Below are 12,310 nucleotides of genomic sequence, written 5' to 3'. Positions count from 1 at the left end.
TATTCAAAGTGATTTATGCAGAGTTAAGTTTGATTTCTGCCAAGTTGATTTTGTCCAGTGCCCAGGGGATGCTCAAGGGGTCTCTGTGCCTCTTGACCTGGGGGATGCTTGGGAGGGGCTTGGGGGGGTTGTCCCTGTCCCTGTCACCCCAGGCTATTCCCCAGGGATGTCCCTGTCCCTGTCACCCCAGGCCATTCCCCAGGGCTGTCCCTGTCCCTGTCACCCCAGGCCATTCCCCAGGGGTCTCCATCATTCTCACCCCAGGGAATGCCTGGGGGGGGGGTCTCCCTCCCTCTCACCCCTGTGCCAGGGGGTGCTCGGGGCAGTCTCTGTCCCTCTCAGCCCAGGGGATGCTCGGGGCTCTCTGTCCCCTGGCCCTGGGGGATGCTCGGGGGGTCTCCATCCCTCTGGCCTCAGGCAATGCCTGTGCAGGGCTGGGCACCAGGGGCTCTGTGTCCCTCTCACCGCTGAGGCTGCTCAGGGCTGGGGGGGCTCTGCCACCTTCTCACCCCTGGGGTGGCTGGGGGAGTCTCTGTCCCTCTCAGCCCTGCTGGGACCCCACCCAAACATCATCAGGGTCACAGGGACAGAGACACCCCCAAACCCCCAGAAGGGCTGAACCTGGGATTTGGTTTGGGGCCGAGGATTTAGGAAGGGGCTGGAATTGGGACTGGGCTTGGAGTTGGGGCTGAGATTTGGATTAGAGCTGGGATTGGGGTTAAGCCTAGACATGGGATTGGCTTTAGGGCTGGGGTTGGGATTGGGTCTGGGGCTAGATGAGTTTGGGACTGGGATGTGATCCCTGAGCATCCCCCAGGGTGAGGGGACAGAGACTGCCCTGAGCACCCCATCGGAAAGAGAGGGAGACCTCCTAGGCATTCCCTGGGGTGAGAACAATGGAAACCCCCTGGGGAATGGCCTGGTGTGACAGGGACAGGGACAGCCCCACCAAGACTCTTCATAGCATCCTCCAGGGTGAGGGCACAGAGACCCCTCAAGCATCCCCGGGGCACTGGACAAAATCAACTTGGCAGAAATCAAACTTAACTCTGCATAAATCACTTTGATGAATATTTGATTTTCCCACAAGTCACATGTGATGAAAACACAAACAAATCCCAAACATGAATAAACTGACAATATAAGCAATTCTGTACCAGTTCCAGGATTCATTGGTTCATGCACAGCTCCAGCTCAGCTGCTGACAGCTTCCAATAAAAGAAAAGTGGAAATTTGGCCCAATACAGAGTATGCAAAGGAAGGGAAAGCTCTGTGTGTCTGTCACAAAGGTGACAGGGATGGAGAGAAAAATGATTCTCACATTTGGCAAAGCCCCCAAGCCTGGGAATTCAGGAGTTATTTGGGAATTTAGCTACTTGAGCTGGGCTTCTTGTGGGACTTTCAGCAGCCTTGTGTTCCTCACCTTGGAGTGAATGAACCTAGTCAGTCTTGCTGGTATCATTTGCTCCATTTCGTCCTGTGATTTTAACAAACTTTTCAAGGAAGGACAACGAAATATTTTCTTTTTCACTGGCCACCCGCAACAGCCATTTTCCTCATCAGTTCTCCCGTAAGTTGTTCAGAGGAAGGTGCATCCAAGTTTCCAAGAGTTCCTCCAGAGAGAACCACAACCTCCTCAGTGGAGGCAACCATACTGTTGCCAAAGGCACTTGGGGTCAGAGAACAGTGCCCTGAACTCACTGTGCAAAAATAATGTAGCAATCTGGTTAAGAAAATCATAAGAGAGATGCCTCTGCCCCAATTAAGGTGCTAAAGAGACCAAATCCAAAGTAGATTTTATTGAACAGTAAATGTGAGGTAGAGAGAGAGATGAAAAGAAATAGAAAAGGAGGGAGAGCAAGGGAGTGACAGGGACAGAGACCTCCCCTGGGGCAGGGCAAGTGTGACATTGTCCCCTGTGTGTGTGGCCTTCCCGGGGTGGGGGTTTTACACCTGAGCCAGTTTGGGTAAGGGGGGTGGTGTTCACCCCCTGAGCAGGGATTCCCCCACAGTTTCAGGTTGCAGTGTAAGATGGAACCAAATGCATGTTTTCAATGCCCATCTTCATCAACTGCTATAAACAGGTGGGGCAGTGTTCTTGATCTCCTCCATGACTCAGCCCTGATAACGCCCTCCAGGGGAGATATCTGCTGTGAATGGGCCAATGAGTGTCACTGCAGGACTGATAAAATTCCATCCTCCCATTGTGGGATGCTCCGCCCAGGGGGAGGATCCAAGCATTCCTATCTGGATATAAGCTGAGCCTTTGAACACCAGGAGCAGCTTGCCTACTGGATTCCCAGAGGACAAGAGCTCCAGAACCACCCCTGGACCTCCAGAGGAAGACCAGACCCTTCTACAGGATCACTGCTTGGACAGAATCACGTTCATCACTCCCACAGGACTGCAGCCACCATTTAATGGGACTGCAGCCACCAGCCTGACCAGCAGGGTGTCAGGTTATATTCTGACTCTGTCAGTTTAAGGCAGTGTTTCTGTATCATTGCCTTGATCTTCATTTTCTTATTAAATTGTAATTCTGGTTTAGACTCTCCCCCAGGTTTGCCTTCAAACCAGTACAAAGTTTAGCGTGCTCAGCTGTTGTTTTCCTCCCAAAACAGCAATTTCCATCCTGAAAACTTTGCCAGATGAAGGAGGAGGCTGTGAAGAAGAGGAAGGAGCCCCAGGAGCCCCAGGCAGGTGAGGAGGAAGTCAGTGCCCCTTTCCCCCTCTCTCCTGCTCCATCTCCCAGCCCAGCACAGCCCCCGGCTGCAGGACAACCCTGCTGCCAACCCGGTCCTGCCGGGGATGCACTGGGGGGATCTCCTTCCCCTTCCCTGTGACACGGAAGAAAATCCCATCCTGTCCTTGTCCTTCCTCCTGCAGAAAAGAAGCTGAGGATGGAGATCAGTAAGGACAAATCCCCACAGCAGAACCACGTGGAAGAGGCCATTTTAAATGGCTCCACGGTGCAGAATTCCAACATGGAGGAAAAGCCCCAGAGATCCCACAGGAGGAGGGGCTGCAAAGCCAGCCCAGGGTGCTCTGAGGAGGAAAGACCCACCCTGAGCCAGGAAGGTGGGCAGAGCTTCAGCCAGAGCTCCGAGCTGGTGGTGCATGAGCAGCTTCATGATGGGGAGAAACCCCACAAGTGCTTGGAGTGTGGGAAGAGCTTCAGGCAGAGCAGCACCCTGATCAGCCACCAGATGATCCACACTGGGGAATGGCCCTACGAGTGTGGGGAGTGGGGGAAGGGCTTCAGCTGCAGCTCAGAACTCATCAGGCACCAAAGCATCCACACTGGGGAGAAGCCCTACGAGTGTCCCCAGTGTCAGAAGAGGTTTCAGACCAGCTCCAGTCTCCTCCTGCATGAGCAGATTCACTCAGAGGAGAGGCCCTTCCTCTGCCCAGACTGCGGGAAGGGCTTCAAGCACAACTCCACCCTCATCACCCACCAGCGCATCCACACTGGGGAGAGGCCCTACGAGTGTTCCCAGTGTGGGAAGAGCTTCACCGGCAGCTCTCATTTGACAAGACACCAACACAGGCACTGGTAAGAGACACCCTGCAAAAGCCCCAAGTGCAGGAGGAGCTTTGTGCCCAGCTCCAGCTTCAACCCCCATGGGAAAACCCACGTTGGAAAGAGCCCGGGTGATCCATGTTCCCTGTGATTCATGCTGGGAAGACACTTGTACCTTTTGTTGCCCCTGTCAATGACATGGTGTGGAATGAAGAACATGAGGGTCTGCCCATGGCCCTGTCATTACATTCACTCCCACCTCAGGTCATTGCCAGGGGCAGGAAAGGGACTCTCTCTCCCTGAGGAGAAGGGTGTTCTTTCCAGGGAGGGGAAATACGAAACTGGGAAGAGCCAGTAGTTGATGTTGTAGTTTTCCCTGTAAATAGTTTTATTTATCCCTTCTGTTATCAATATTGTTTCTGTTCCATTTTTTCCTTATCTCGTTGCTGTTCCCAATAAATTGTTCTTATCCCAGCCCCGGATCTTTGCCTTTTGTGCTTTCCATGGCAGGCGGGAGGGCAGCGAGGGCAGCGCAGTTTTAGCGGGAGCAGGAAATTGGGGAATCCCATTCCTGAAGCCCAGCCCGTGGAAACCGAGCACCCCAGCTGGTGCCAGCCCTGGTGTTCATGGCAGCAGCCTTGGGAGCGGGTCCCTGGCTGGGGCTGTGGGAACCTCTTCCCTCTGGTGCCTAGGGACAGGAGTGTAAGGAACGGCTGCAGCTGAGTCAGGGCAGGCTCAGGTTGGATGTCAGGAAAAGGTTTTTGCCCAGAGGCTGCTGGGGCCCTGGCCAGGCTCCCCAGGAAAGGGTCCCAGCTCCAGGGCTCTCTGAGCTGCAGCAGCGTTTGGCCAGCGCTGCCAGGCCCAGGCTGGCATTGTTGGGGTGTCCTGTGCAGGGCCAGCAGTTGGACTGGAGGATCCTGATGGGTCCCTCCCAGCTCAGCCAATTCTGTGCTTCTGGGATCCCATGAGCAGGGGCATGGGGGCTGCCAATGGTTGCCATGGCAACGGGCTCTGGCTGTAGGCCTGAGCTGGTGTCCATGGCAACCACCCCCGGCATGGGGTCACCATGGAGCTGCCGAGGGACTGAGCATAGCAACAGGGAGCCTGTGATGGTTGCCATGGAAACTGAGCATAGCAACAGGGGGCTGGGGATGGTTGCCATGGAAACTGACCATAGCAACAGGGGGCTGTGGATGGTTGCCTGCTAAGGATCAGATTTGTCACTGGCCCTCAGAGTGGTTCCATGGGGACTTTCCAAGAGTCTCCAGGCTGTTCCAGAGCTGGAATGTCGCACGCAGAGACAGGGGCTCCATGGAGACCTCCCAGGGCTTTCTGGGGATGGTAAAGAGCCCTGTGGTCAGAGGCAGTCACAGCCATTCCATGGTGGCATCCCAGGGCACCTTGGGCTGCAAAGGCACCGATGTGTCACAGGCACCCACGGGGGCTCCACGGTGACATCCCAGGAGTCCCCAGGCTGCCAAAGAGCCGGGATGTCCCAGACACTCACAGGGGTTCCTGTCATGGCCACAGTGGGAGCTTCAGGCAAAGTTTAATATTGGAGAAGCTCTTGTTGGGTCTCAAGGATCTGAAAGGAGCCAAAATAGATCCCCAAATGTCACCATTGAATCAGAGATGACACTGACCCAGATCAGAAGGCTAAGGGCTAAAAGCCACCTGTTTTTTCAATGCTCTTCTTTTATATCTTGGTTTTCTACAGGTGGACCTCACTGGTCCTTTAATCAACACATTTCACATGATTGGCCAATTAAGACAACACCCTTCAGTAAACAACTTTATGGAAAAGAGCCAACTTATTTCAAACATTGTCAGGGCACCAGTCATTGATGGTTTTTTTCTGTTGGGCCTTTCTGGGGCTCCTTGGATGGAGGAAACCCTCCTGTTGCAGTTCTGTGCCAGGTAAAAGGAGATGCACGGGACTTTTTCAGTCTTCAGCTTCTTGTTTTTTCTTATCTAAAGTTTTGCATTGCTGTCCACACCAGGCTCAGCATGCTGGGAAAACACCTCAAAATGGCTCTAAAATGTACAGTGTCAAGGTCTTTTTAAAGTTTTCTCATCCAATTAATTCTTAAAACGTACATTATTTCTACTTATCAACCACTAACTCATCCCTTGACTGTCCACATGACCTCTGCACTGTGCTTTCCTTGACCAATCACCCTGTGCCACCAACACTGCAGAAAATGGAGTAGAGGAAGAAGAAGACAGGGACTACACCCCAATTCCTGCATCTTGCTTCCTATCTACACCATACTAAAAATCCCAAAACCTAAATTTCTCACCCAAGAGACATAGTATAGTACTCTCTATTATCTATTTCTCAGTTTAGTAAATTCTAATCGGTCTCAAAGTCCTAGAAGTCCTCTCCATTGCCGAAGGTTAAAGGCAGTGTTTCTCTGGGGGTCAGGAGCCCTCAGAGCAGACAGAGAAATATTCCCTGTGGCCTGGATTCCCACACATTTAACCTAAAAATCTTTAACCCTTGACAAGTTACCCAAAAATGTTCCAGGTAAGTAGGATTAGAAGGAGAAGAAATAGAGAACAACAGAAAGACAGAAGATCCAGAGAAAGACACGCACATAGGTACCAACTGCTGGGGTCCCAGCATCACCAACAGAGGAACCCCAGGAGAAGGCAGGATCCAGACCCTGGGCTGGCCTTGTGCTCCAGCTTTTAACCCCCTGGGCCTTCATGGGGCCGCCCCTGGGGTGGGACTGCCAGTTGCTTGTCCAATCAGAGCCAGGGTAGCACCAGCTGCTGCTGTGTGATTGATTGACAGCTCAGCCAATCAGAGCTGGGTTAGCACTGCCCCTGCTGTGTGATTGATTGACAGCTCAGCCAATCAGAGCTGGGTTAGCACCACCCCTGCTGTGTGATTGACAGCTCTGACAGGCCAGGGCTGGGGGCGGGGCTCTGTCCCACCACAAACCAAGGCCTGACCCGGCCCTGGCCCCACACGGGCATTCCGAGCATCCCAAGGTGTCTCGGGACATGGATCTCATCCAGCCTCTGACAGCCACCACAGTGACACTACGGAACCTCATGGAGCCATGGGTCAGTTGTGACAATGCAGGTCCAAGGACACTATGGAACCTCATAGAATCAAGGAGACCATTGTGCAACTCAGGGGTCCTATAGAAGCAAGGGTCAGTGATCAAACATTGGGGCAAGGAGCCATTGTGACACAGCGGGGCTGCGTGGGGCCAATGGACCCTTGTGACTCTGTTGGGGCTCATGAAACCAAGAAGCCATTGTGACATTGCCAGACCTCATGGAATCAAGGAGACCATTGTGACAGTGTTAGGACCCATGAAGTCCATGGAACAGGTCTGCCTGGTTTCACCTCCTGGGTGGCTGTTTGACAGGTCCCACTGAATTAGATATGCCAAGGGCCACTCCCATCTGACTGTGAAGCACTGGAGCTCTGTGCTTTTCTTCCTATGGAAAAGAACTGTCTTTCTTGTCTAGGCTTACATGGCTGAAATTAGGTTTCCAGCACTAAAATTCCCTATATTCAAGGGTTACTCTCCAAAATAATCTACCAATACAGTCAAGTCTGGCCAGCCTTGGCCTCTGGTGACTGCCTCTCATCTGACCTTGCACCACTGGGGCTCACTTGTTTCCTTCTTATGGAGACCATTGTGACACTGCGGAGCATTGTGGAACCAATGGGCCATGGTGACACTGCAGGCCCTTGTGGAACCTGTTACACTGTAGGAACTTGTGGAACCAAGGGGATCATTGTGACACTCTTTTGATCAAAATGGACCCCATTGCATCCCAAATGCTCCTCATCTTCCACACCACCCTTCACCAGCAAGCATTTTGTTGAAAACTCAATCTGTTGGTCACTCCTAACTCAGGACCTCCCCTCAAACCTGCCTTTCTCAGACCTTCCACGATGGTCCAAGATGGCAATGGCCACACTGTCTTGGAGCATCACACCCTGGAGACTCAAGACGGAAGGAGCCTGAATGTGGCTCGGGAGCCCAACCATCCTCCCTCCATCTTGGCTCCTCCACTTCCTGCTACCACAACCTTCTCTTCCACCCTGAATGAACCTCCAGACTCTACCCCCACCATTGTGGGTCACGCCCCCACTGTCAATCATCCTCTCCAGCCTGGGCCATGCCTCCAGAACTCCACCCCAGAAGTCCGCCATCCTAAATCAAGGCCTGGAACACCTGACAAAATGGCAGTGCCCTTTTCCTCACCCTCCGGCAAAAATATAAACCCATGATCAAAGATATTAAGCCCAACTGTCACACTATTTCTAATCCAAATGTTTCTGCTCCAAGTTATTCATCCTCCCCAGAAGACAGTTTAGATTCCCCAGAGCCACCTCGCCTCTCAACCCCAGAAGATCACTAGGAAAGGATCTGGAAAAAAGCAGTTAAGGAAGGAGACAGGAAAATAGTCTGAAAACTCCTTGTTGCCCCCGTATGTTATGAAAGAAGGGGGCAGAATCCCAGGTGTCAGCCATTGGTTTATGGGGAAATCAAGGATCTGTGTAGGGCAGCTAAAGACCATAGGAAGGACTTACCTTCTTTTAATGGCCTAATGAGGGCCATCTTTACAGCACATGTCTTAACTCCCTATGATTTAAAATATATCATGACCATGTTGTTGTCACCTACAGAATACACCCTGTGGGAAGGGGGATGGAAGTGTTTACTGAATCAATTAATAGCAGACTATGCTAAACATGAGGCAAGGGCGGAATTGACAATCAACCATCTAGCTGGAGAAGGAAAATACAGCCTAGCAGATGATCAAGCAGCAGGTATCCCCAGAGAAGTATGGGATGACATCAAAGAGATGGCTTTGAAAGCTTTAATCCAGGTATTGGATGGTAGCACCCCCAATTTGGACTACCTGGGGTGGCTGCAGCTAAAGCTTTAGGGCAATCAGACCATCCTGGGTGCCTGTTGAGTAAGCAAACCAATGCTGCCTCCCTCACATTAAGTGGGCTCCTCTCAGACACAGAGACCATCAGACACGCCACCTTGCAGAACAGCGATAGAGTTTTTACTCTGGGCACATGGGCATGGCTGTGTAGACTCTGAGGGCATGTGCTGCATGAACCTCTCCAGCCACAGCGAGTCAATCCACAAGAGCATTCAGGTACTGAAGGAAGGGTTCAAGAAGCTTCAAGTGGAAAACAAAGATTGGTTCAAGAAAATCTTCCAATCCAAGGGACTAAAGGGTTGGATGATGACTGGCTAAAAGAGGACTATGAATTCTCTTAGTGGTTATTGTTCGATTGTTAATTGTCCCATGTTTGTTTAGATGCTTTTAGAAAGTCTTACAAAATTCTTTCACTTCCATCTTTGTTGTAAAACAGAAAGGAGGAAGATACCCAACAGAGGATCCTCATGGACTCCATGGAGGAGAGAACTGGCAGCCAGGATGGCACACAAACCTCTCAGAGACTCAGTGTGGGAAGGAAAATCCTTAAAAGTACCTAAAAGTATTCTTAAATCAATAAAATATCTTAAAAACCTTGAGTATCTCAAGGCATTAATGAGCCCCACTGAGTGTCAGTACAAAGCTCTCCAGGGACTCATTAAAGCAGATAATTGGGGCCATGATTGCACAAACCTCTGACAGAGTCTGTATCAAAAGGGAAACACCAAGTACCCTAAAATAACTGAAGTACCCTGAAGCATTAATGAGCCCCACTGAGTTTTGTTACTGACAAAGCCTCTCCAGAGACTAATTACAGCAGATAATTGGAGGCCATGATTGCACAAACCTCTCAGAGCCTCCAAGGCAAAAGCCAAAGCCAAAGTCCTTTGAAAAACCTGCAGTCCCTGCAGGGAGCATGAAGGAGCCTCCAGGGCCATTGCTGAGTAAGGCTCCCCAGGGACTCCTTGCAGCAGATCCTTGAGGCCACTGGGATGTGGGCTAGGGGGGGATGCTGAGGGCAGGACAAGGGGCTGACAGTGCCCAGCCTGGCTGGGGCTGTGCCAGGAGGCCCCAGGGCCTCAGGACAAGGTGTCTCCTCCCAGCCCTTGGTGGCACAGACCCTGCTGTGCCCCAGGGCACCAAGACTTGGCTTCTCTTTGTCCCCACCTGTCATCACTGCCTGCAGTTCTCTGCTCTGCCTGGGGCTGGGGACACTTTCTCAGTCGTATCCCTCAGTGGGACCCATTAAAATTCCAAGAAACTTTGGAGTTGGATTCTGCCTTGGAGTTCTGCAGAGGTTTCTTCAGCTCCCTCTCAGGGACTGATGTTCAGGGCCTGAGCACAAAGGCCCAGAGGCTGATTAAAGTCCTTGTGCTGTGTCTGTGCTGCTGAGCTGGGCTGGGCTCCTGGCACAGAGGCAGCTCCTGGTCACCAAGAAGAGCTTCAAAAGCACATTTCTCTTGATGAGCAGCTCTTCTGCCAGCCCAGCAGGGCTGGGGCACTGCCTGCAGCCACCCTGGGCACAGCACAGAGGCACAGAGAGCTTCAATCAGTCAGGGCTGGGAAGGGGCTGAGAAGTGCCTGGGGCACAATCACTGCCAGCCCTTGGCACAGGAACCTCTGGCTGCAGGACAATGCAGCTGCAGCTCCCGGAGCCATCTCCTCAAGCTGGAACATCCCAATGCCTGCAGAGCCTGTGAGTACATTCTCTGATTGTCTCTTGTGCAGAGCAGCCAGGGGTGACCAGGGCTGTCCTGCAGAGCAGGGTCCTGCAGCCCAGGGCACTGTGCTGGGGCCAGGACTCTGCTGCCTGCCAGGGACAGCTCTCAGCCAGCCCTGGCAGCTGCTCCCAGCACTGGGGGACAAGATCTGGGTAGGAGGAGACAGCTGGTGAGGCTTGGAAGTGTTCTCCTTGTGTGAGGAGGATGCTGCATTGTTCAGGACTGCTCCCAGCATGGCATTTAACTGCAGAATATTTCCAAGTAGATTATCCAGGGAGCCCAGCAAGTCAGGGGCTGCACAAAAGGGAAAATCCTGCTTTTTATTCTACTGCTCTGTGTTTCCTGGATGGGAAATTGCACACAGATATTAATCTCTCAGTTCAGGTTGGAAAAATAAAAACATTTTTTCTCAGATCTTACAAAACCCAGCAGTGACAGAAATCAGCACAGAGCCCCTCACAGGCAGCATCAGTGTCGCTTCTCCAGCCTCCTCAGGGTTGCTCTGAAGTTGCCATCAGAGCCTGCAGAGCCAGAGCTGCCCCTGGGCAGTGCCTGAGCTGGGAGGGCTCTGCAGGGCAGAGCTGAGCCCCCAAGGCTGGGCTGGGCTCTGGCAGCACTGGCAGGGCCCAGCCCTGAGCACAGGGAAGCAGCTGCTGGCAGGGACAGCTCCAGGCAGCAGAGCCCTGGGCAGGCAGTGGGGGAAAGTGCCCCCAGGCTGTGCTGGGATATTTCAAGTCCTCTCCAAACCCAACTATTCCATGATTACTTTTCTTACAGATCCCCATGCCAAGACACAGCAAATGTCCAACAGCAGCTCCATCAGGCACTTCCTGCTGCTGGCATTGGCAGACATGCGGCAGCTGCAGCTCCTGCACTTCTGCCTCTTGCTGGGCATCTCCCTGGCTGCCCTCCTGGGCAACGGCCTCATCATCAGCGCCGTAGCCTGCGGCCACCACCTGCACACGCCCATGTTCTTCTTCCTGCTCAACCTGGCCCTCAGCAACCTGGGCTCCATCTGCACCACTGTCCCCAAAGCCATGCACAATTCCCTCTGGGACACCAGGAACATCTCCTACACTGGATGTGCTGCTCAGCTCTTTTTTTTTATGTTCTTCCTCTCAGCAGAGTATTTCCTCCTGACCATCATGTGCTACGACCGCTACGTGTCCATCTGCAAACCCCTGCACTACGGGACCCTCCTGGGCAGCAGAGCTTTTGCCCACATGGCAGCAGCTGCCTGGGCCAGTGCCTTTCTCTATTCACTGCTGCACACAGCCAATACATTTTCCCTGCCCCTGTGCCATGGCAGTGCCCTGGGCCAGTTCTTCTGTGAAATCCTACAGATCCTCAAGCTCTCCTGCTCATACTCAAACCTCAGGGAACTTTGGCCTATTGCTGTTAGTGCGTGTTTAGCATTTGGTTGCTTTGTGTTCATTGTTTTCTCCTATGTGCAGATCTTCAGGGCTGTGCTGAGGATCCCCTCCGAGCAGGGACGGCACAAAACCTTTTCCACCTGCCTCCCTCACCTGGCTGTGGTCTCTCTGTTCCTCAGCACTGCAGCATTTGCTCACCTGAAGCCCCCCTCCATGTCCTCGCCATCCCTGGATCTGACCCTGTCAGTTCTGTACTCGGTGGTGCCTCCAGCCCTGAACCCTCTCATCTACAGCCTGAGGAACCAGGAGCTCAAGGATGCCCTGAGGAAAATGATGACTTTATCTTTCAGAAACAATAAACTCTCTTTTTTCTGCTCCATAACCTTCAGAATGTAACTCTTTACAATCTCAGCCTTTTTTTCCTAGTTTTGCAGTTTTTCACTGGGACCTTTTCTTATTATTTTACTAGTGTTATAATGTTTTTTATAAAATACTGTAATACTCTGCTGAGCATGTCTACGTGGACATCTACTTTTCTTGTGTAACACAAACACTTTCAGGAGTCTTGTTCCTGTTCATTTCAATAAAATCCAGTGTCTGCCCTGACTTGTGTGTCCAAGGCATTTCCTCAGCCCTTCTCTGGCTCTGCAGGGGCAGTGCCTGTGAGCAGAGGCTGAGGGAAGGGGCTCCCAGTACAGCAGCACGGCCAGGGACAATGGCCCTGCCTCTTTGCACATCTGCTCCCCCCAGCTCCACACTCCCCTCCCCAG

The 12,310-nt window shown here is 52.4% G+C and overlaps 1 protein-coding gene across 1 annotated transcript; it reads left to right on the top strand.

Moving 5' to 3' along the window:
• The first annotated feature begins 10,967 nt into the window (after positions 1–10,967).
• LOC129130726 (olfactory receptor 14J1-like) lies at positions 10,968–11,936 on the top strand. The gene has a single exon (XM_054649307.2). The coding sequence runs from the start codon at positions 10,968–10,970 to the stop codon at positions 11,934–11,936; it is 969 nt and encodes a 322-aa protein (XP_054505282.2).
• The last annotated feature ends 374 nt before the right edge of the window (positions 11,937–12,310 follow it).

This window comes from Agelaius phoeniceus, chromosome 35 (assembly GCF_051311805.1).
Source record: "Agelaius phoeniceus isolate bAgePho1 chromosome 35, bAgePho1.hap1, whole genome shotgun sequence".
Classification (NCBI taxonomy): Eukaryota; Metazoa; Chordata; class Aves; order Passeriformes; family Icteridae; genus Agelaius; species Agelaius phoeniceus.
This window is presented reverse-complemented; position numbering and strand designations above follow the sequence as displayed.

Coding starts and splice junctions, on each gene's coding strand:
- LOC129130726 (XM_054649307.2), top strand. CDS start 10,968: ATGTCCAACAGCAGCTCCATCAGGCACTTCCTGCTGCTGGCATTGGCA.